This window comes from Spea bombifrons, chromosome 6 (assembly GCF_027358695.1).
Source record: "Spea bombifrons isolate aSpeBom1 chromosome 6, aSpeBom1.2.pri, whole genome shotgun sequence".
NCBI classification, from domain to species: Eukaryota; Metazoa; Chordata; class Amphibia; order Anura; family Pelobatidae; genus Spea; species Spea bombifrons.
The window spans coordinates 11,782,382-11,806,650 of record NC_071092.1 but is presented as its reverse complement, the minus strand read 5'-3'; the positions used below and the strand labels follow the sequence as shown (position 1 = coordinate 11,806,650).

Here is a 24,269-nt window from a genome sequence, read left to right as displayed (position 1 = left end):
TGTGCACTACAATATTGCATGCTCCACTGCCTAATAATCCATTGCCTTATGCAGGGCCCGATAACATTGATATTGGCACGGAGGTACTGCAGAGGGCAGGGTTGCAGAAGCTAATGCCATTGCAGATGGAGGTGCCGAATGCCCCAATGACAGAGAAAGGAATTGAACAATAAAAAAATTAAAGAATATAAGTCTCCAGGTCCAGATGGTTTCACCGCAGAAACCATACCATTGCTACATATAAAGCCCCATCTAGCTAGCCCATATGAAGAAATTCTCACAAGGGGGATCCACCATTGGATTCACTCATGCAATCAAGGACTATTCTAAAGCCTAATAAAGACCTTACTTTCATGATGGGTTAAAGGCCCATAATTTTAAGAATATTAAAATTCTTACTAATATTATAGCTAATAGACTACAATCTTTTATAGGTAGGCATTTATACCCAGCCCAGAGTGTGCGTTAAAGACAATCGATAGTGGGTATCCATGTGCCCATGGCAGCAACTTGTATGACTTCGACAAGGACTCAGAAGAGGTCTATATGAAATGGAGGATATGACAGGGGTGCCCTTTGTCAACCTTTATTTTTTTGATAAGGGGCATTCTTATGGGACACTGGGAAGTGGTTCCCCACACCATTACACCACCACCACTGTTGAACCGTTGATACACTGCAGGATGGATCCATGCTTTGATATTGTTTACACCAAAGTCTGACCCTGCCATCTGAATGGTGCAGCTGGAATCGAGACTCATCAGACCAGGGAACGTTCTTCCAGTCTTCCATTGCTCAATTTCCGTGAGCCTGTGTGAATTGTAGCCTCAGTTTCCTGTTCTTAGCTGACAGGAGTGGCACCCGGTGTGGTCTTCTACTGCTGTAGCCCATCTTCTTCAATGTTCGATGTGTTGTGCATTCAGAGATGGTATTCTGCATACCTTGGTTATAATGAGTGGTTATTTGAGTTACTGTTGCCTTTCTGTCATCTGGAACCAGTCTGCCCATTTTAGTCTAACCTCTGACATCAACAAGGCATTGTCGTCCACACAATTGCCGTTCACTGGATATTTTCTCCTTTTCAGACTATTCTCTGTAAACAGTAATACTGCAGGGCAGCATTTCATCTGGGCTGGTCAGCCATATGAAAAAATTGTATGTGTCCTGAAAAACATGGTTGATGTGGTCACCCTAAGTGATACATTCAGGAAATTATATCTGGCTCATCAACTCTAATATAACCCCCTTCTCACTGACTGCAGTGCCATTCTAATACAAACCTCAGCTGCTTTGTCTCATTGTTGTTTTCCATCTTTCCCACTTTTATAAAACAATGAGCTTCAGCCATTGTGTTTACCCAGATAGTTCCCTAGACAACTAAGTGACCCAAGTAATAGGTGTGATCCCTGCATACTAGATATTAGCTTGTTGTTAGTTACTAACAACAGAGGGCAGTCACAAAAGCGCAGGTAAGTGCTACTTTGTGTACGTCTCTAAAATAATTTTAACTTTTATTCCAGGTTTTATAATAGTATCTATGAATATCAAGCTGTGTAACTGTCACTCTCTACAAGTATCATCAGAAAATAAAATGTTTACACTTTAACAACTAATTTTCTGATCCTCTGGTGATTGTTATACAGAATATATTGCAAACTGTTGTCTATTAATTAATTAAGTATTGCTGTTGCAAGCATAATGTTATCCAAAAAATAATGGTTATCCAAAAAATGGCATAATGGCATAATGGTTATCCAAAAAAACTGTCTGCTGTTATATTATATTGTGGGGCTATGATAGAGACAGTGCATGCCTTTAGAATGTGATGCATATAACGTGACAATCTACACATTGCTGCGGAGTAGCTGAGGATGCTAAAGCCCCAAGTCTGTTGTAGATACCCCTGGATCTGGTACACAGAAGAATAAAAGAGGAAAGCCTGCAATATGTGCATAGGATACATAATGCATGTGAAACGAGTGAGTGTGTATAGTAGGTTTCAGGTTTTTTTTTCCAATGTAACAGAAAATCAGCCTAGACTCTAGGACTTTTTCCACAGAACCAGAAGTTGACCACCCTACTGGGTCAGCTTTGACAGTCGGGTCAGCTGAATTTCAGCTACTAAAGCGGGCGAGAGAAAACCTCTTCATCGGTACACTAGGAATTTTCTCTGGGTCTCAAGGTGAATGGGCTAATTCTCAGGTCTCATGGTCTACAGCTGATTCCATATTCTCTTTAATTTAACAATATCCAAGCTTCCAAACTGGTGGGCTTTCTCGTTGGTGTATCACAGCGGAATTTCCTGCTAGAAAACTGATGTTTTAATAGAAATGTTTGGTTGCCACAGTTAGACAATCACTAAATCGTTGTGAAGAACTGTCAAGATGTTTGTTTAGGAAGTAATATGCACCGCAGAGAAACACAAGCCTTATAATAGGTATCTATATTTATTCAGCTCTGGTGTTATTTGGTTTATAAAGTAACCCTAACAACCATTGTTTTATGTTTTTTTTAGCAACTTCAAAGCTGTGTGAAGAGACATCGAGACTACTTACTAAGCAGAGAGACACCAGTACCAACCATGGGGTTAACCCCTCTTTTGGTGCTTTATTTAGTACTCCAGTTCTCTGGGCAGACCCAAGCACAAAGTAAGAACACTCTATTTTATTCATTAAAAGGTTCAACATAGAGGAATTATATTTCCAAAAGAAGAAAAGTTAGGAAAAGAGGATATAGTCTAAAACCAGAGGACCTGATGCATAGATGCAATCTAGGGGGGTTTTACTATACTGAGTGTAGTGCCTCCCAGCAGAAGTGGTAGAGAGGGAGATTTAAACATGCATGGGATAGGTATAAGTCTATTACAACTATAAGATGATAGGATTAAGGATTTTACAACAGGAACAAATGCCTAGACCAGAAGGGCCAAATGGTCCTAATTGACATAAAATTGTATGTTTTTGATGCGCTCCATGACAACCTCTTTATTTTGGATAAAAACCTTTAGTGACCATAATAAAACATCACTAGCAAATAATGCTGTCATGGTACCAATTCCAATGCACAAAATGTCCTATGAGACAGTAGCTGGCTAGAGAGATTATCTAAATATCCTTGGCCAAACTGGAGACCATGCCAGGTGCCATACAAATCATTCTTATACACAAAATGTGACCCTATATTATGACAATGCTTGAGTGGGGTTGGAAGTTATCTTGTGCCTTCTCTAGACTCTGGTGTCTTCTTAATTCATCTCTCAGTGGCTCGTTGATTAGCTGTCACCACTGAGTTTCAAGCACTGACAAGTATGAAGACCATAGACCTATTACTAACAACATACTGTATGTATTAACCCCATCCCTGCAATGTCAATGCAAAAAATGTATGGAATAACTTGCTTATGGTGCTTATAGAGAAATATGGAGAGCAACCAAAAGTGATCTGCGTTTATCGTTGGTAGAAGCATAAAGTACACACAATGATTTGTAGGTTTTTTTTGTTTTTTTTTTTACAGTAGATTTTCCAGGACTCCCTCAGACTGTTTCTCTGCTTGAGAATGCAAGCAAAGGAAGCATTGTCTACAGTTTTACTATGGAGAACTGCAACATCACCAAACCAAGTGTAGTTATGGAAGTGAACCCGGCTACCACTTTTTTTAACAGCCCAAGTCAATCCATTGTAGCGGGAGGAATTTACAATATAGAGGTGAGATTACACCTATTCACAGTATTGATAGAGGGTCATAGATGGATAACGTTGTTGTTTGTACATTAATACCGGATGACATTTAGTCTATTCCAAAGTTAATGCATACATGTATCATTGTGTATTTGTGGGTAAAGTGTGGCATTAATTGCACATTTGTGTGCATATAGGATGTGGTCTTGATGTATGTGCAGTGGTCTATCCTGGCCTAGGCTTCAACAAGTTATGAGTAGCATTTGGCAGAAAATGTGGTTAGGGTTCAAAGGTAACAGGTCCTGCTTATTAGGTATTTTTAATTGCAAACTCCACAAGAAACAGATGAGGAAAATGAAAATGTCAATGGTTCTGTAGACCTCTGGCTACTTCTGCAGGGAGGCAGTTCCACATATCGACCACCCTCTTAGTAAACTAAAACTCTTAGGGGTTCTGTGGACCTCAAGCTACTAGAATGAAATATAAGTCTGCTCTACTGCTGTGAGGGGAGCACATGATTCCCCTAAATTAACAAACAGTGTCTTCAATAGGAAACTAATGTTGCCTTTATCAGCTGCCCTAAAATATGATATAACCCACATTTTTGTTTGATTTTGCTATTATAATGGTCACTAAAGTAGCTGAGTTGACCAATATACCTAAAAATTCATTAAGTGTCTTGAGTTTGGAAATACCTTATATGAATGAAAAACAATATCTTTTGTGGCAATTATAGGGCAAACATTGGACGGCATATTTTTTCATTACTTTAAGTTAGTAGACAGGCTTGTAGCAGTAATCATCGTACGTGGAAACTCTCCGAGTCACCACGAAGATACTGTGGATCGTAGGAGCAGCGTTGCCGCACGCTCCACTTCTGGCACATGTTTTCATGACAGCATGAGTGTAAACCTTTAGGCCTGACACATTTCCTCATGACCATCAACATAACTCTTTGTTGTCCTTTAACCTTCGTGGTCAAGCAAGGACAACTGAGTGAGGCAACATTAGTTGTCAGTTACTTTGTTCCACTTTGTGGGGAATCTTGTGCTGAATAAAGTATTTCAGAATAAAACAAGCTCTCCGAATTTTCTACGAAGCGAAAGGGCAGGGAACAAAATTCATTTTCTGAAAACGAATGAGCCAAAAACTTGGTCTGAAATTATTTTGGCCTCTTGCACAAATCTACTAGTTAATCTGTTATACAAAAAGATAGAGGAGCGTGCAACCTCAAAAAGCATAAAAGGCCAAAAATTTCAATTTCTGGGTTGCTGCTAGAATAATAATGACCAACAAGTACAAAAGCCCTCTATATTTTTGTGCAAATGTTGTGCTATGCGCATTTGCAGATTCCGACCCCTCCTGCTGCATAGGGGACTCATTAATGGTGTCCAGATAAGGCTTTTAATTGCTTGTTTGTTTCATTTGGGTTAAGATGCAGTGCAGTCCCACTGATTCTGCTCCTTGGTAAGCAATATAGCCGTGAAGACTTAATTAGGACTCTCCAAGCTTGGGGTACTTTGTTTGATGTAGTGGCGGGCTAAGCAATATACGGCCAATGCAATTGTTTGTCAGGTGAATTGTATTACTTAGTGTTCAGAATTGTGTATGTCAAAACACGTTTATGTTTGAACATTTGTGCACTTGGATATTTCCATATACTAATATTATTCATACAAATACACTGTCTGCTGTTTATAAAATAAACCCATCCATACACTTCAAATTAAAAATTCTGTGGTCATTGACTGTTCATTCTGCGTGCCGTAGAAATGTTATCTTTTATGTATATTGAACATTAGTTTAATGAAAGGTGGAAGTATCGCTTGCATTTTTTCTGTGATGTAAAGGCTTTAGTGTGTGATATATAATGTATATCCGTGATCGAAATCCCGGATCACATGAGGCAAAACTGAAACCCTGTCTTTTACAGATCACCCTGAGCAGTTCTGCAGCCCTAGATGCAGGTGTGGTGAACCAGTATGTTCTGACAATTACAGGGACCTGCGATGGGGCCAATGTCACTGGTCAGCTCTTTGTTAGGATTATCGAAGTTGCAGATCCACAATGTGAACCAAGATTTTCTAGCCAAGGTAAGAAAAGATGTACTCAGGCACCCAATTGCAATGAAAATGTTATGCAAAGGACCTCCAGCATATAGGTTTTAGAAAACTGTTTACAGATTACAATTGCGTGTTTTCTAAATGTAAAGAAAAGCCAAGGGACGTCATCCAGCACTGTGTTTTGTTCATATCTACACCAGCATGCATTGAGACACATTAGGGATATTTATTTAAAAAAATGATCATTTTAACCCCTTAAGGACAATGGGCGGTCCCTAAACTCATTGAAAACCATGCATTTTGACCCCGTACATGTACGGGCTTTGGCAACCAACTGTATGTATCTTATAGTGCTAGTCAGTTGTTTTTTTGGTGATGAAGCCACTTTTCTATGCACTTCTGTATCAATTTGTTAGTTCTCTGCATGACGATTTGTTTTTATTTTATTAACTTGATTTTGCCACACAGTTGGAGATACAGTGACTGTTTACTCCGACATCCCGGCTTCCAGCCCTATTTATAAAGTGGTGTTGCGACAGCCAAAGAACACCCCAGTGAAAGTAAGTTTTAAAGAAATATTTACTATAGAGTGAACAGTTTGGTTGACATGGGTAGGTCTTCAGTTGTTGAGCCTACTGCTTCCACAAAGCTCTTCCGTAGGCACACACCATTGTGCTTTTAACTGCGGCTGGGCATTATAGAAGTTCCACTTACTTGTAACCTTACAGCCGCACTTGACCAAGATGGAATCCCATATTAAAGTCTTATTTGCCTGCTCTCCACAGTACAGCATAACAGATCCTGTTCCTTCACCCTTTACCGTGTCTTCCAGTGGAAGTGTGCTAACCCCAGCTGTGGGGTTCACCAATGCAGCCAAAGTGAGTACTTCTCAACAATAGCAAAGTGCATCGCATCCCAAACATGTACTGGGTAGAATAATTATGGATTTTATAGTATGACACTTTTTATGGTGATTGTAAACAAAGATTTTATTTTATTTCCCAGACGTACCAGCTGCAGATTTTGGTGACAGATTCACTGGGGAATAAATGCAATGGAACTCTGACTGTGGAAGTGCTTTCCGTATATGAGAATCCCATTAACTTCACGTGAGTTTCCTTCATAAAAGCATAGTTAAAATTAAATTAATCGTTTACTAACCAGTTTTGCCTTATGTGAGGAGTTATTAGAAAAAAACCCATAAGACTTTCCTTACCTTTTTCACAAACCCACGCGAATTATGCTTTCAGTGTGAAATCCAGCAACAAATGAACCCATGTATTGTCTTTGTCTCAGGGTGTCATCCATAGCAGTAACAATTCCAGAGACTAATCAACCAGGCATGGCAGTCACAACGATAAAGGCGCAAGGCAACAATGTCCGGTATGAGATGATAACACCCAGCTCAGCCTATTACATTGAAGAAGGTAATCATGTCTCATTCATGATGACCCCAAAGATATAAACTGTCACTCAAACCAAGTATTTGCTTCACACATGTATGCACCATGGTTTGTTTCATTCTTCAATATCTGTGCAGATGATAGAACCTTTCATCAACCATCAGCATAGAATGGGGTGACTTGGGGTCCCTCTTGTGCCAGGGATTCTGATATATTATGTATATAAGATAGACAGAGGGATAGAGGGCAGGTAAAATGCTAAAAGGCATCTAAAGGAAATGCTACTTGAAGACCTGTTTCTTAGACAGTAAAGCTTTTTTGGAGGGGGGGGTTGTGTTTACCTTTTATGCAACTTATATCTTAAACTAATCTAAATCTATATATATATATATATATCCAACTATGAAAATACAGAGATATATCTATATATAGTTTTGTTCTTCTCTCTAAGCAACTCTGCCCTCTGGGTTGTCTTTTCCTATTCTCAGCTACAGGTGTAATTCGGAACACTTTTAACCTGGACTTAGAGAGAACCGCTTCCCTGGCCTTCACAATGCTGCAGATCAGAGCCTATGACAAGAATCAACGCAGCAACAGTGCCATTGCCACTGTCAACATTACAGTGCTTGATGTCAATGAAATGGCTCCCTCATGCACACCTGCTGTGTTTGTGTAAGAGTCTCATCCATTCCATCAGGGCAGGGGTGGGCTGACACATTCTGGCCAGGGGGACAGGCAAAGCCAAGAGGCACCTTGACCCCTCTCCCACTAAATAACATACACACTGGTACACATATATACACACGCACTCTTACACTTACACATATTCCCTCTCTCACTTACACACTCATGCTTACACAACACACACTTCCTCTCACAGCTACACGTACACACTCATCCTAACACACACACTCCCTCCCTAACCCTCTTACACTCTCTCGCTTGGTCCCTTCCTCCCTCCTTCTTTTATCCTCTTACCTTGTCCGTAGCTTTTTTTTCTTCGCACTTGCACACCGCGCACGCAGCCTCGCTTTTACCACATACATAGCATTTTACATTGCAATTCCTGTCTGCGCTGACATGGACTAGACCTTTTTTTAATAAATTTGGGCCAGCCCAGGGGGCTGCCTGTTCCTGCATCACAGCTTATTTGCAAAACATCTTATCAATTGACTTCTGTGCTACAAACGGGGGGGGGGGTGACGTGTCAGGGCCAAGACACTGGTGTCCCTGACAAGTTTTTTTGGAAGTTGTTGGTGCTGTGGACTGTTTACAGAAGCATCCACAAGTAAACACAAAGAGTATTGCTACCTACTCTGTCTAAATATTTAGCATAGCTTGCTCTTCATCATGGATGGGCTGGAAAGGGGTAATTGCTTTCTAAGCTGCTCTGAGATTAAGACTTTGGGCAGCTAACACTGTAGTGTTTGATAAACATTGTTTACATGCATTACTAACTACTAGACTTGTGCACAAGGCTCAAGATAATTTCAGACACATTTTTCATTTCATTTTTGGCTCAGTTTTCCATCAGTGAATTTTGTTTCATGCCCTTTTTTGTTTGGGTAAACTTTTTTTATTTGGAAACCAAATTTGTTGCCCAAAAATACGTCTCTTTTTGTGGCCCCTGCCGCCAATCCCAGTCTTGTCTGTGCTCCCTACAATCTAGCCCTAGGTCTCTCTACCCATTCTCCACAGCCTCCTTTGCCCTCTCACCCTGCAGCATACCCCCCACTTGCTCACTCACCTTCTCCAGCTGATGTCTGGTCTCCTCTGATCGCTCTGTAAAGCTGCAGAGAAGATACCGACAGAAGAGAGGGGAGGGAGTGTATGGACTGTGCACAGTGCCTGCAATACAATCTAGTCTGAATTATAATATAATCCTTGCTTGTTTGTAAATGCACAGCTTTTCTTACAGATGCTAAAATGGTTAATTGTAATTTGCATATTAATCATGTTCTATAAGATGTATTAGTTTAATAGCATTAGGATTTTGAACTTTCAATGCTCTCTTTTCCCTGTATTATTAGGACTCAAGTTCCTGAGACTACAAGTATTGGTCGAGCATTGGTGACGTTTAGTTGCAAGGACCCAGATGTTAGCAACACCACACTCTCTTACACTGTGGTCCCCAATGCCAATTCCCTATACTCGTTTCGTATGCAAGGGTCTCAACTTCAGGTGAGATGTGGTTATCAGGGTAGGTTTGTTATCACACCCCAGACATAGCAAGGAACAAATATGACACTTGTCATAAATATAAATAAATAACTACATTCGTGTATAGAAAGACCATGTAGACAGGAAAAATATACCTAATGGTCATGGGTGAAGTCAGTGTTAAGATCCAGGCACCAAGCCACTGGCATAACTACAGGGGTCACAGGGGACACAGCTGTGATGGGGCCAGTGCCTCTAAAATCGCACCAATCCAGGTCGTAAGGGCCCATTCTAAACAATTTTGAGCCAGCACTGGGAGACTGGAGCATATTAGGGGTCACAGGATCAGTGAGAGAGGTGGGATGTATGTATATGTGTTTGTGTGTGTATATACCGTATTTATGTGTGTATGTATATATATATATATATATATATATATATATATATATATAAAAGCATGGATGTGTAATTGTGTATGTGCATGGATGTATAAGTAGCTGAGATGGAGTGTGTGTTGAGTTTGAGTAAATGTGTGTAATTTGTGCGTTTACATATGTTTTACCTGTGAAGGAGGGGGCAAGGGGCAAAGAAGGCACAGACTAGCTGTTGAAGTTGGGGACCCGGGGGAAATTTTTGCATAAGGGCCCGGTGGTTTCTAGTTCCGCACCTGCAGCGAGCTCGTATTAGTTCCAACAGAACCTTAAGTATTACCATGCGCATAACTCATGTACAGTGGATATAAAAAGTCTACACACCCCTGTTAAAATGCCAGGTTCTTGTGATGTTAAAGAATGAGTCTGAGAGCATACAGGACCAACATAAGAGTGAAGCTTAAGATAGTACATCTGTGACACCTGCAAAGTAGGCCTGGTTCCAGCCTACCCTTCGTAAGTTAGCTGGTCACATATTTTGCTTGTTCTTGAGGAATCACCTTTGAAGTTGCGATGCATTTATCTATTTATTTATTACACACCAATGTTTTTTATGTTTATTAACCTCCCTTTATGTAGGTTAACAAGACCTTGACGTACGACTCGGAGGAAATAGCCAGCGTGAACTTTCAATATGCAGCCACAATCGTAGTGACAGACAGTGGCACTCCACAGCTTACCAGTGAGCATCCACTCATTCTTAATACCCAGACACTATAGTGGTAAAAGTACCGCAGTCAGGAGGAACATTGTGTTCTGAGATATACGCACAATTTAAACCAACATTTGTTTTATCGCATTCGGTATCACTAATGTTATTTTAAGGATATTATTCAATAAAATAAATTGGTTATTATAATGCATACAGTAATGACATAAATACTATTCTATAGTATTCAAAGCTATGAAGTTGCTTGTAAAATATGATTTACACAGCTTTTATTGTAACAAAATCCATTGTTTTAATCCAGTAGTACAGTACTTTTTGTCATTCGGTGTAATTGATATTGGTAAATGCGACACAACTAATAATAAGAGGCTTTACCGAGAGCTGAATAAAATAAACATGATAAAAATGTTAGGGGAAAATCCTGAAACATAAATATCTTGTCTCTGGATTTTTTTTTTAGCCAGTATCCCTGTATTTGTAACTGTCACTCCTGTGAACAACTATCCCCCTGTATGTGTTGGACCCAATAGCTACTCCATAAATGAAAACTCGGCATTTGGGACCTCTGTGGGGCAACTGAATGCCACGGATAGAGACTACAAGTTCAACAATGTTGAATTCAGCATCGAAGGAGGCCCAACGCCACCCGTTTTTTACATCAACCCCAGAAGTGGTATGATTTATTATTCTTTATATCTATGTTACTGGATATTTGTGCAGGTTGCTATTTGTTAGTAAAAAAAAATATTATTGCCTAAAGCAAGTTGACTTGACCAGGGCATTCCCAGATAAACACTGAAAGTACTTTTAACATGTAGTTTGCTGATCAACACGTGTTGTTTTGCCCTATGGAATGGATGCCCTTGTTATTTCTTTCTTTCTTTCTTTTTTTCTTTCTTCTCCTTCTAAATTAATGCAGTGGATGTGGATTTTGGGGTCATTGGCTTTGAGATGTTACTACAACAAAAATAAATCTGTGCAAGGTCCCCTGGGCAGGTTTACCAGCTGTCCGATAATTGATTGACTAATTCAAAAATAATGGATGATGGGTGCGCCAATATAGAAAATAGTATATATGGTCAAAATGCAAATCAAGACAGATTTGTGTTGCTTTGTATGTAATCAATTAGGTCACTACCAGTTGAGTTAGTTTTATTCGTAAAATTATAACAATCAATTGATGTTCTTTTCATAAACTTAAGATCATTAAATGTTTTAATTCATTATCAGTAAAGATTAATTTCAGCAGTTTGCAACTCTGCTGTAGGGCCCTGCGCGGGACTGCTTTTTTAATCCCGCCCGCTCCCTCTGAGTGGGATTACCGGGACCCGTAGATACAGTGCCTGACCGCCTGCTCCCGCCCGCAACCCCAGCAAGACCGCCCGCAACTTTCTTGGCGGGTCCAGTGGAACCTGCCTCCCAGTGCAGTCCTGTACGCTGCTGTAGGGCATATGTTAATGTTGGAAGCAGCAACCAGGTTGCAGTACTGTGATCTGTGGGTGAGAGGTACGCTGACTGGGCTAGGGGGACACCACAAGGGAAGGCTTGCCCAAGGCAATAAAACAAGCCCTGGGTACAGACTATAAAAGTAAATCACAAAAGTGCAGGACCAAAGGGCCCCATGCACAAAGACTACTAGGATCTCCTAGAAATCAATGAACATGGTATTTTCCTGAATATAAGACGCACCTGAATTAAGCATTTGTTTGTTGGAAAAACTTCACCATGAAAAGGGTTAAGAAGCCAGGCTCTGGCATGACTGCTGCATTGCTGCTGCTAATGTGGGCTCATCTACAGCTAATGTGCTTTTGGCTCATTGAAGTATCAGTGTAACATCTTATCACCTAAACACTGCCACACAAGCTATTTTAGAGCACAGGAAAATAGGAAAGACTCTACCCTCAGAAAGTAAACATGTAGCTTCCCTCCTGGCAGCAGCTTTGTGCAGCAATTTATTAGCCGTGTATATAAATAAAGCAACAAGAGAAGAACTACCCTCCGCTCCGTCATCTTTGAAGAAGAGCTATTCTAGAGCATAAAAAGTGTTTTCCATTTACTATGTATACAGAGACATAGGATATTGTAACATTGCTTTTTTCCTTACGTAATGCATATTAACCCCTTCCGTACCGGGACGTACCTGGTACTTCCTGGTTAACAGTCACCGGTAGACCGGGACGTACCAGGTACGTCTCCTCCAAAAAACGCCCCCACATCACCACAATCGCGGTGATCGCGGGGGCGCTGCTGCTGCCGTCTGCCCAGGAGTCCTGGGCAGACAGCACAGCCTGTCTAAGCCCTCCCCCAAGCCTACGATCACTCCCACGGAGTGATTCTCTAGGCAGAAACAGCGATTGCAGAAAAATCTGCAATCGCTGTTTCAGCTGCCACAGGCAGCTTCAGGGAAGGGGTGGGGGTGTTGAATGGGTCCCCACACAAGAGTGGGGGCCTGATCCAACACCCCCCTGCTGCCTGATCGCTCCATGAGAGCATCAGTGCAGCGTTAACCCCTTCAATGCCGCGATCGCTGCATTCAATGCCGCGATCGCGGCATTGAAGGGGTTAATTCCCGTTTTTTAGGGGGTTCTGCTACTGGTGGTCTGCCTGGAAGCCCAGGCAGACCTCCAGCAGCAAAAACGAACCCCCAGAAGTCCTCTGATCAGCCCTGTAGGGCTGATCAGAGAGACTCCTCTCCCACAATCTCCAGTCCACTGGAGATTGTGTCCCAGCTGCCAGAGGCAGCTTCAGGGACAGGGAGACAGGGCTCTTTGGTCTTCACATTAGTGTGGAGACCAGCCCCCCCACCCCCACCCCCCATAGTTAACCCCTACCCCCCCTCTTCCTCAATTAACCCCTTCAATGCTGCGATTGTTTATGACCCCCATCGCAGCATTGCAGGGGTTAATATTAGTCCCCACAAGCTTGTGGGGACTAAATATCAATCAATGCTGTGCTTCAATGGAGCATCAGCATTGAAAGAGTTAAAAAAAAAAAAAATTAAAAAATAATTTTTTTACAAAAAAATACTAATAAAATAATAAATAAAAAAAATAATAAAAAAATAATAAAAATAATAATAAAAAAAATACCAGCACTGACCTGAAAGTCCAGGGTGCTTCCAGGTCAAATGCTGGGCTGATCAGATCGCTCCTGGCCAATAGGAGTGATCGGATCATTATGGCAGCCCACGGATGACCCTGTTCTACAAAGAGAGAGGGGTCATCTAGGGTAATTATGAAAAAACACAAATTATTAATAAATGAAATAATCATAATTATTACCTGATCACTTGTCGGTGACATTTTAAGTCGCTGATTATTGATCGGTCTCCCTGATTGATGTCAGCGGCCTAAACCTGTCACTTACAAGCAATCTGATAAAAAAAATATTTCAAAAAATGTAAATGCACATGTTCCAGTTTTGCCCTCATAGCTTCCTCAAAAAATGCATGAACCATGCATGTGAGGTCTTGTTGGAATCAGGGGATCTTGGTGAACAAAATGTGGTGTTTTCTTCCACTGTTGCACTTATGGTGTGCAAGAAATTCAGTGCAACATTGAAATGTATGCGTTAAAAACGCAATAAAATAATTTCCCTGTGAAGTTTGGCAGAAACGAGTGAAGAAATGGCTAGCTGAAAACTGTCAAAACTACCCTAGTTGAACACCTTGACTTGTCTACTGTTCATAAATATATACTTTTATGGGGTAATTTACAGCGGGGGGCTTCCAAAATGTCCCAAATGGGATATGGGCCCAGGAAACCAATTTCTGAAAATTCCAAATGTGAAAACGAAAATGCGCATGTTCCAGTTTTGCCCTCATAGCTTCTTCAAAAAATGCATGAACCATGCATGTGAGGCCTTGTTGGAACCGGGGGATGTTGGTGAACACAATTTGGTGTTTTTTTCTGCAGTTGCACAAATTCTATACAAAATATAATATAAAATCTAAAGCAACATTGCAACATATGCAAAAAAAACCAAAAAAATATAAAAATACCTCAAAATTTGGCAGCAACTGGCGATAAAATCCCTGTTTGAAAAGTGTCAAAATGACCCTAGTTGTACACCTTGACTTATCTACTTTTCATAAACATATAATTTTGGGGGGATAATCAGTATCTGTGACAACTATTGCAGTTATTAGACTACCATGCCAAATTTGCAAAAAATTACATTTCAAAAACACGATGCATGCCTAGCAATATTTGCCCTATACTGGTCAAAATAGATAAAAATCCTGGCCATGTTGGGTGGTTTCCAAATCAGGACAACTCAATGAATATATTTGGGATAATTTTTTCCCATTGGTTCAATGTGTGTACAATTTGTATGTATACAAAACTGTAAAAAAATGCGTTTTTTTCATTTTTTCACCACTTTTTCCAGTTTATTTCAAACAAAACAATGTACTACCCAGCTTAATATGGTTTCAAATGAAAGCCCTACTTGTCCTAAAAAAAACAATATATGATTTGTGTGGGTGCACCAATTAATAAGAGAGAAATTACAGTTGAAGAAAGACATGGCAAAAACACAAAAACGGCTCCGGTCCTTTAGCGACACGTTAGTATCAAAATCCCGGTCCTGAAGGGGTTAAATTCCAAAAAATACAGTAAACAAAATACAATAACATTTCCTTTGAATGTGTAAATATATATTCTGTAATTTATCTCTACCAAACACTTTCTCACAGGAGAGATTAACCTCCTTGGCAATTTGGATTTTGAGACTAAATCCAGCTACTCACTCCGGATCAAAGTGGTAGATCTTAATAATGACATCATACCTGATCCCGTGAATCAGAAGACTGCCTACTGCAGCATTACCATCAGTGTACTGGTAAGCAATACGGTAGCTTTTATTGTTTGAAGCCTCTCCTTTTGTATATAAATAAATTCTCCCTAGTTACTCACTGTAAAACTGTCTAAACATTGAAGTAGGATCCAGTTACTCAGGTTCCTGATCTTGGGGGTTAATGCATGCACGTCTTTGCACACACACACACACACACACACACACACACACACACACACACACACACACACACACATACATATATATATATATATATATATATATATATATATATATATATATATATATATATATATATATATACAGTATATATAGGCTAGGGTGCCAGTATATGCAAAATGATTTAAAAGTCTTGTTTAATGTTTTGTACAGATTATTTCTTATAGAAACACTATACAGGTAACATGGAGCATGGAGAATTTCTGTTATTTTAACCCCTTAAGGACAATGGACGGTCCCTAAACCCTTGAAAACAATGCATTTTGAGCTTTGTCATTAAGGGGTTAACAATAGAATAACTGGGGAAAAAGTGGTGACTGTTTATTTATTGTTATATATTTGCAGGATTATAATGATAACCCACCAGAATGTAATCCTCCTTATCAGACTACTACGATTTATTCTACCCTTTCTACTGGAAGCGACATCGTGACATTGACATGTACTGACAAGGATCCCACCAGCGTGTTGAGTTACAGTATCGTGGGTGGTAAATTATAAACCACATATACACATGTGCATTTAGCTTTGTTGCTGTCTAATCACTTTAAAAACTTCTGATAAGATGTAATTGCAAGATCCACCCTAGCACCCACCATAGTTTAGATTACTGGCATTTAAAGAAGCTTTTAATAACATTGCATTGTTTTCAAAATAACTATAGTTTTGTCATAATTAGTTTTTACATCCTAATTAAAGAGCATAAGTTAACTGAAACTTTTATAGGAATTTGTGACCTATTCATAACTATTTAAGTAAAGCATTTAGAAGAAGAATATACTTTAGGATGTTTACATGCATGTTGCTATGATTTTTTGCAGAACATTGCATATACACCCAATAAATACTTTAAGTTTCTATAAAAGACGGATTGAGGTATTTTATGTACTAAAGAGGGTGATCAGGCCTTTATATTCAGGGAGTTGATCAGAACATTTTGAAATAAAATCTAGCTTTTTCACTGCTATGCTTCATTATCGTATACACTGTATTGAATACTTAAAGAAAATGCTCCTAGAGGCTTCTGCCTTAAACCCTACACTTAAAAATGGGGTAGAGTATCTAACTACAATGATGCAACTATGGGTTGCAGCATCATCAGATGTCCATTTATGCATTTAGTAATTCCTTCTCCTGTATTTGCAGGTAACACAAACAACCGCTTTTCTATGAATGGGAACAATCTCAGACACAGCAACTTCTCATACAATCCTGATGGCATATTCGACCCTCAAACCTTTGAACTTCTCATTAAAGTGACTGACAGCACCACCAGCCCTCGGTTCACTACTACAGCAACTGTGTTTGTAAACGTAGTGCCTTGGACCACAACAAAACCCACCACTACAACAACTACTCCTGTGAGTAAAAGGCGTGTCCAACACTTACAGAATCTGTTCATTGTGTGTTCTTATCTGTTTAAAACCTTTTGTAGGTATCTCTCTCCGTGTTTTAAAATGGTCAAGCCAATTGTTTCTTCATTAAGAACTCATAAATGTTGGCTACATGAGTGTTAGATGAAACTATAATGCACTTAGTATTATTGCTTTTGAATTATTTTATTGGCCAGTCTTCCAACCAATGAGGATTGACCATTCCTTCCATACATTTGTACATTCATCGCTTTCCATTTGGTTAATAAAGTAGAAAACGTACACACTTTCTTTTAATTAAAAAAAATGGAAATTTACCCAAGTTCTTATTCTTCACTAGACTCCAAAAAAGCAAACCAAGATTGTCACTGAGACATTGACATACTGGCAGCCAGATATCTGGTTTATGGTAGTACTGACACTGACCGGAGCTCTGTTTCTTACTGCTTTGGCACTATTGGCCTGGAAATTGGCCAAAGGGTATGTACTATTATTGATAATAATAATATTATTATTATGTATTTATCGTTTTATATAGCACCATCATATTCCACAGCTACCTAGAATAGGTAAATAAGATATAACAAGTAGTGCATAAAAAAAATTTGACTAAATGAAAAAAAAAGGTAGGGAAGGCCCTGCTCCAACGAGCATTGAGTCAGATCGTTCCAAAACACCTCTGGAGGCAACACTAGCATACGCTTTGTCTGTCTGGAGCTTCTGGACATAGCGGAGTTAAAATTGGGTCATGCGCAAGTATCAAAAAAAGCAAATTAACCCTTTATGGTTTTAAAAAAGGGCCACTGTATAAAGACTGCTGATCATACTAACAGTTAGACAAACAGGCTGTGAATGTGGTCGACAAGCCGTCAGTGACCTGTAGATAGAAACAAATCCCACTTCAGGGAATCTCCCAAATGGATAAGCTCATAGAAGGGAAATGCGCAGGTTCCTCGTCACTTCATCATGTAATAGTCTCTCCTGAGTACACAGATTTGGATGTTTTAGAAATGTACAGCATTTGAGAAGAAATTGAGAACATTTTATTTACAATGAAGAGAGTTCTATGTATACTCTGGATTACATCAAACTCTTACAACCCAGTAATTAGTACTAACAGAATCCTTCACGCATATATATGATGAGTTCTGTATGGCTAGGATTATAGACTAAAGCTCTAAAGCTGTCAAATAAAGAGAATATAGAAATCTGGGTATCATGGGATAATTATATGGGATAATTAACACAGATAACAGCGGCAATTACAAATGTGTCTTTCCAGGTTCCGATTTTGCTCTCAAAGTGCAAAAGAAGCAACCCAACCCCTTCTGCAGAACAGGTAAGTGTTACGAAAGGGACATATGCAGGGATGTTTCCATTGTGCCTGCAGAAGTAGGAAACAACTTGTTTTCCTGGTAAAGAGAACGGAAGGCATAGTTTACAGTAGTTCTTTTGTTACCAACTTCTTCCGTAAGCCTAGTAACCACTCTCACTTACATACATAAAACTCACCGGACAGAAGGAACTTCAGGCATCTAATACTTCCATGTCTGGTGTTATGGTGTCAAGATGTCACTAAACATAGAGAAATTATTACATGGTAATGAATGGTTTTGACATTGTTGCCCCTTACAATATATATACTTAAGTCTGGGGCAAAGTTTGAAATGTGAAGAAATTGCCATGAAAATCAATAAAACTGTTGCTGATTGCTCCGCATTCAATACTATGCACTGGAAATATGCTTTATACATAAAACAAAGTCTAAACAAAATGGGTCAGAATGCTGGGAACTTTTGGGAAGTTATGTAGACACTACACCAGAGTAAAGAGAGCTAGACATGACAGACCATTTGTTCAGCATCAGTGTATGGCCTATGTTATGATAGTTACTGTATTTTCTTTATTATGTATCTCAGCTCAGCAACAGAAGTTGAGCGCCCTGTGGATACAACAAAGCAACAGCCACCAGAGAAAGAAAAGAAAGATATTGCTCCTCTCAGTCCACTGAGCTTGGTATGAACAGCACATGTCTCGGAAATTACACGCTGGGGCTCCCTAAAACATACACTCTATAGACAAAACTATATATTATTTTTTTGGAAGCCCGAGGTGTTGTGCTTCTCTGTGAGTGCTCTGTGCTCGTGAAAGCAGCAGAAGTCTGATACTTAATCTTGACTTCAATCTGGCATTCCCCGAGGGGATATGCCAGACCAACTTCTTCCCTCCCCGGCCACAAGGCCTGCAGGAGGGCCGGATCTTCTGGACCACCTCCAAAAAGGAGGACCACTATAAGGAAGAGGTAGGGAGCCACAAGGCATCACACTACCTCTTCCAGCCAGGACTCGAAGTCCAGTTCCACCGCAGTGCTCGAAACGTAACACAAAGTCTGTGATCCAAAAGTCGTCTCCTCGCCGTGTTTAATAAAAAATGTGATTCCAGAAGAAAATTAATTGGCACACGTGAATAAATAAAAGTGCTCATTCACAGCTGAAATAAAAAAAAATTCCTTCACGCTCAAGCCCATAAGGGTCAGGAAGTGAGAAGTGCTCGGTAGCGAGGCCATTCCGGTGTTTCTCGTGCAAACACATCCACAGTGAAAGTGCAGGACTGGGGCTCAAGTAAACACCTCGGGCTCCATGCTATCTCGGCCCTAAAGCCAGAGGATCAATTCATTCTAAATACATAGTCATTAATATGTACTTGGTCCCTCTACAACTTAGTGAGACTAGTAATAGCCCCACCCATTTGGTGTTTTAGTATAACATATACATCATATATATATAAATCATGGCATATCTCACCATGCTTCTTTTTTACAGCAGTTTGATGGAAGAGCTCAAGATCCAGGTAAGAACCATTTCGACCTTTAATCCACCAAGTATTGTACATAACCTTTAATTGGTCTGAAAATGTTGCCTATCACACCATGAGTCAATACATAGGTTTTTCACTTCTGCATTAAGAGACCATTTATATTTGGGACCCCTCTGTTGACAGTCTTGGTCCCATGCATAGGCACCTGAATAATGCAAATTGTCTTAATTTTGTTTCATTCTGATTAGGAAATGTAACTTAATAATGACTATTTTTAAGTTGTTGTTACATTTATCCCATGTATCCCATTTTGGGTATTTGCTAAGCTGTTCTCCATTCAAGAAAAGATGGACATCATTGGTTATAATATATTCTTTTAGCAATGTAATATACAGGATGTTCTTTTAGCAATATAATCTATGTGTATCAATTAGTTTCCCTTTATCTCATTAACAAAGACATTGGTTGCTTCATGTTATGAAAGGCTTTGTAAGGATGTCTTATTTCTTTGCCCTCAGTTACGGGACGAGAGTATCTATTTAACAGCCACACCGGTGAAAGACGCTGGCTTTGAGAACGGGGGGAAAAAAACGACCATTTGGTTTCCAGCCTTCCACAAGATCAGTTATAACATTTGTTTGATGTCCAGAAAAATTAAACTACACCAAATTGACTATTTTATTATACATATCTGTTAAAGTGATTTTCAATAAAATAATATAATGAAAATGCAGAGGTAATTCACGATTTTCTGCTGGCTACCTTGTTTTTAACTACTTCCTACTGGTCAAAATGCCCCAATAACCAAATAATCAAGAAGACCTGGGAGCTGCAGTGGTAGTTGACCCTAAGGTGTGCATAGAGCCTTTGTAGGGCCTTTGTCAGGCGTGATAAGACACTAGTTCAACAAATGACTTGGGATTTGGTCATCATTTATTCAGTTTTTTACTGTCACTGCTCCCTTTGTATCTTAGCTTTGTATCTGTATCTCCCCGGTGCTTAGTCTCGATAGCGTGTAGAGCTCTACGAGATTTGCGTAGACAACTTCTGCCCGGACTAAGCACCGGGGTCACAGAAGCACCGGTAAGTTAGGGGGGAGGATCCAGGTCCCCTGCATCTGTGTCCCCGGTGCTTAGTCCGGGCAGCGTGTAGAGTTGTCTACGCGAATCGGGTAGAGCTCTACACGCTGCACCGGGGACACAGATGCACCGGTAAGGTGGGGGGGCAGGAGGATCCAGGTCCCCTGCATCGCTGCGGGGGATCTGGATGTTAGTCTCATAGTCAGACATATTTGAGGTCTGATTATAAGACGACCCCGATTATAAGACGAGGGGTATTTTTCAGAGCATTTGCTCTGGAAAAAACCTCGTCTTACAATCGAGCAAATACGGTATATCTGTCTGACTGATGAAATTCTGTGCAGGAAGGGAGCCCATAGAATTGTCATAAAGAATCAGATACATTTATTGGAAAAAAATGTTGATAAAACCACCACCCTATATTATTGTACACAGCACTGGATTTTAAGTGCAAGTAGAAAAATATTTTAGACTTTAATATCTGGTAACCTTATCACAGGCCAGCTACCTCCACCAAAGTCTTTTAAGGACTCAAGTCTATCACTTTTGCTGGAAGGCTATTTGATGCAACCACCACCCTTTCAGTAACGTGTTTCCTGATGTGACTTTTAAACCTTTGCTCCTCTGGTTTAAAACTATGTGCTTGCCAGGAGGGGGTTGTGTAGCACAAGAAAGTGAGAGTCAGAGAGGTAATCCGCAAAATAGTATAAGAAAGGTTAAATCCAAAAGAGTAGTCAAGGCAATCCAAAGGTCGAGGCGGGCAGAGTTCAGAGGGTCCAAGGATAGAAGCCAAAGGGTAAAAACCAGGAAATCACTCAAAGCAAAGCTTTAACAGAGATCAGGTAAAGGGAGATCAGGAACGGTTTTCAAGGCCGAGGATGCGGCTTACCCCCCCCCCCGGACGTGCGGACGTTCCGCAAGGGGCTTGTTGACCGGAAGCTGCCCCATGAGGTGAAGAATATCGGGACGAGGTAGGAGCGGGTCTCTGACCCTGACAGTCCTCTTGTTGCGGTAGTATTTCTCCTTTCTTCCTTTATCTTGTTGACTCCCTTTAAGTATTTGAATGTTTCTATCATATCACCCCTGTCACGTCTTTCTTCCAGGCTATATAGGTTAAGAATTATTTACCTTTCCTGGGAAGTTTTATCATGTAAGCTATGAACCATTTTAGTAGCCCTTTTCTAAACTTCCTTCAACATATCTATATCCTTCTGGAGATACGGTCTCCAGTACTGTACACAATACTCCAAGTGACGTCTCACCAGTGATCTGTACAACGGCATGAGCACTTCCCTCTTTCTACTGCTAAAGACATACCTTACGATCAAGACCTTCTGCAATATCGCTAATAAAAATATTAAAGAGTCCAAGTACAGATCCCTGAGGTATCCCACTGGTAACAAGACCTTGCTCTGAATATACTCCATTCACTACAACCCTCTGTCTGTCACTCTAACTAATCCTTGTTTTACTTTCCTTTTCTCATTTATATATCTAAAACATGTTTTATCTCCCTTTTTTACTGACTGGGCAATTCTCTTTTCTGCGTGTGATTTGGCAGCTCTTATAACTCGCTTTGCTTCTTTCTGGCTACTCTTATAGATCCGTCTATCTTCCTCACTTTGGGTTTTTTGTATTTACTAAAGGCTAACTTCTTGTTTTTGTTACGATTTTGGCCACTTCTCTGAAGCACCACAACGGTCTCTTTATGTTTTTGCTCTTATTTTTTTCTGTCACCTTCAATTACTCAACTTTTAACCCCTTAATGACAATTGACGGTCCGGTCACGTCACCTGAAAACAAAAGGGTTAACGACAATTGCCGTGCCAGGACCGTTATGACTTCAAACAGGTGAAGAAAGCGATCTATGTTCGCTTTCTGCACCCAAACGGTGTTGCTGAATGCCTCGACGTTGTGGCATTACGATCGGCATCAGGGGCCCTGTGTGGCCCCTCTCCGGGCATCAACGTCCACCATACAATGTATGGCGTCAGACGCCCCTTTTTGAAAGAGTTTAGGAGCCGATCACTTGGTTTTCCAGCTCACATCAGAGAGATTACAGTTACCCGTGATTATAACATCCCCCTTCACTGTCATTTTAGCTGTTTCCTCCACTAGTAGATTATCTAGTTCTTCTACTTGTCCTGTAAATCACACCTACGCGAGTTACTTTACTTTTGCCAAATTGTACTGTAACCCAAACCGACTCTGTATTCTCCTCACCAAATATGTGTCAAGTTACTTTTGTGTTATTTTTCACATAGAGGGCCACCACTCCCCCTTTCTTGCCCTTTCTATATAAAGGGTACCCCGGTATTGATATGTCCATACCTGAGAACTTCTGGGCTCCGGCTACCCAGAGTCTTCCCTTGCGGGACAAGGCCAGGACTGCCCACCAACATCAGTGGGTGGTCCCATGATGTCAGTGGGTGGTCCCATGATGTCAGTGGGAGGTCCCATGATGTCAGTGGGAGGTCCCATGATGTCAGCGGGAAACACCCCCATTTAAAGAAAAAATGGTGCTTCACCTGGCAATCTCCAGGCAAACCCGGAGAGTTCCCAGATATGGATATGTCCCATTCATTTTTCTCACTATACCATGCCTCAGTAATGGCCACTAAATCTACATTCTCAGTTGCCACAATTGTCACTTGTTCATGGATCCTATTCCTTAAACTGCGAGCATTTGTAGACATGACCTTTAGCTTGTCATTTAACACGCATGCTGCATACATGCTTCTCCCTATTATCTGTACAGACCAAGCCCCCAGATCCGCCCGCCTGGTTGCCTGTCCCATGCATATTTAAATTCCCTTACTGCATTAGCCTCTACCACTTCTGCTGTGAGGCTGTTCCAGTTAACTGCCACCCTCTCAATAAAAACTACCTTAAAATTGAGTCTCTGACTCAAGTTTTTAACTATGACCTCTTATTTTACAATGTCTCCTCCTCATGTTGAAATGTTTCCATCACATCTCCCCTCTCTGTTCTTTAACCAAGTTATACTCAGGATCCTTTACTCTTTTATGACCATGTTTATCCTGAAAGCGCGTCATCATTTTAGAAGCCCTCTAATAAAGAAAACTCGCCAACATGTTAATATAATTCTGGAGATCCAGGACTGTGCGCAATACGTTCGGTGACCAGACATCGGTACAGCGGCAAAAACACTGAAAAGGGGATGACAAGCAGCATCATATTGTATTGTTGAACCAATGTCATCTTCATACGACCGCTAGGGGCCTCACGGAAACCAGCAATCAGCAGCAAACCGACGGCTACGGGCAACATTTCCTGCAGTCTAAGTATTATCCAATCGTAACGTACGGGGGGATCACGTGATACTAGTCCGGCGCAGGGGATCTGTCAGCAAGAGCCAGCAATGGCAGTGGGTGTTTCCCTTCATGCTGACGGACACCAGGTAAAACGAATAGCAAGACGCGAAAAACCGAGGGGCGTAGGAGTGCTGCCCCGCGGTTCGTGGAGGGACCGCGAAGGGACGGGCAATATGGCTTTGTTGCCATGACGGCTAGAGACTGAGCCGCCTCCATCCCGGCT

The 24,269-nt window shown here is 40.6% G+C and overlaps 1 protein-coding gene across 1 annotated transcript; it reads left to right on the top strand.

The window, feature by feature from the left end:
* Window positions 1–2,519: 2,519 nt before the first annotated feature.
* CDHR4 (cadherin related family member 4) lies at window positions 2,520–20,365 on the top strand. Its single transcript, XM_053469192.1, has 19 exons — window positions 2,520–2,648; window positions 3,515–3,705; window positions 5,612–5,771; window positions 6,210–6,301; window positions 6,527–6,619; window positions 6,747–6,850; window positions 7,038–7,168; window positions 7,633–7,816; window positions 9,175–9,325; window positions 10,315–10,417; window positions 10,866–11,078; window positions 15,102–15,247; window positions 15,788–15,932; window positions 16,589–16,803; window positions 17,156–17,295; window positions 18,098–18,154; window positions 18,735–18,831; window positions 19,638–19,665; window positions 20,151–20,365. The coding sequence occupies exons 1-19, from the start codon at window positions 2,582–2,584 to the stop codon at window positions 20,204–20,206; spliced, it is 2,373 nt and encodes a 790-aa protein (XP_053325167.1). The 5' UTR covers window positions 2,520–2,581; the 3' UTR covers window positions 20,207–20,365.
* Window positions 20,366–24,269: the final 3,904 nt, after the last annotated feature.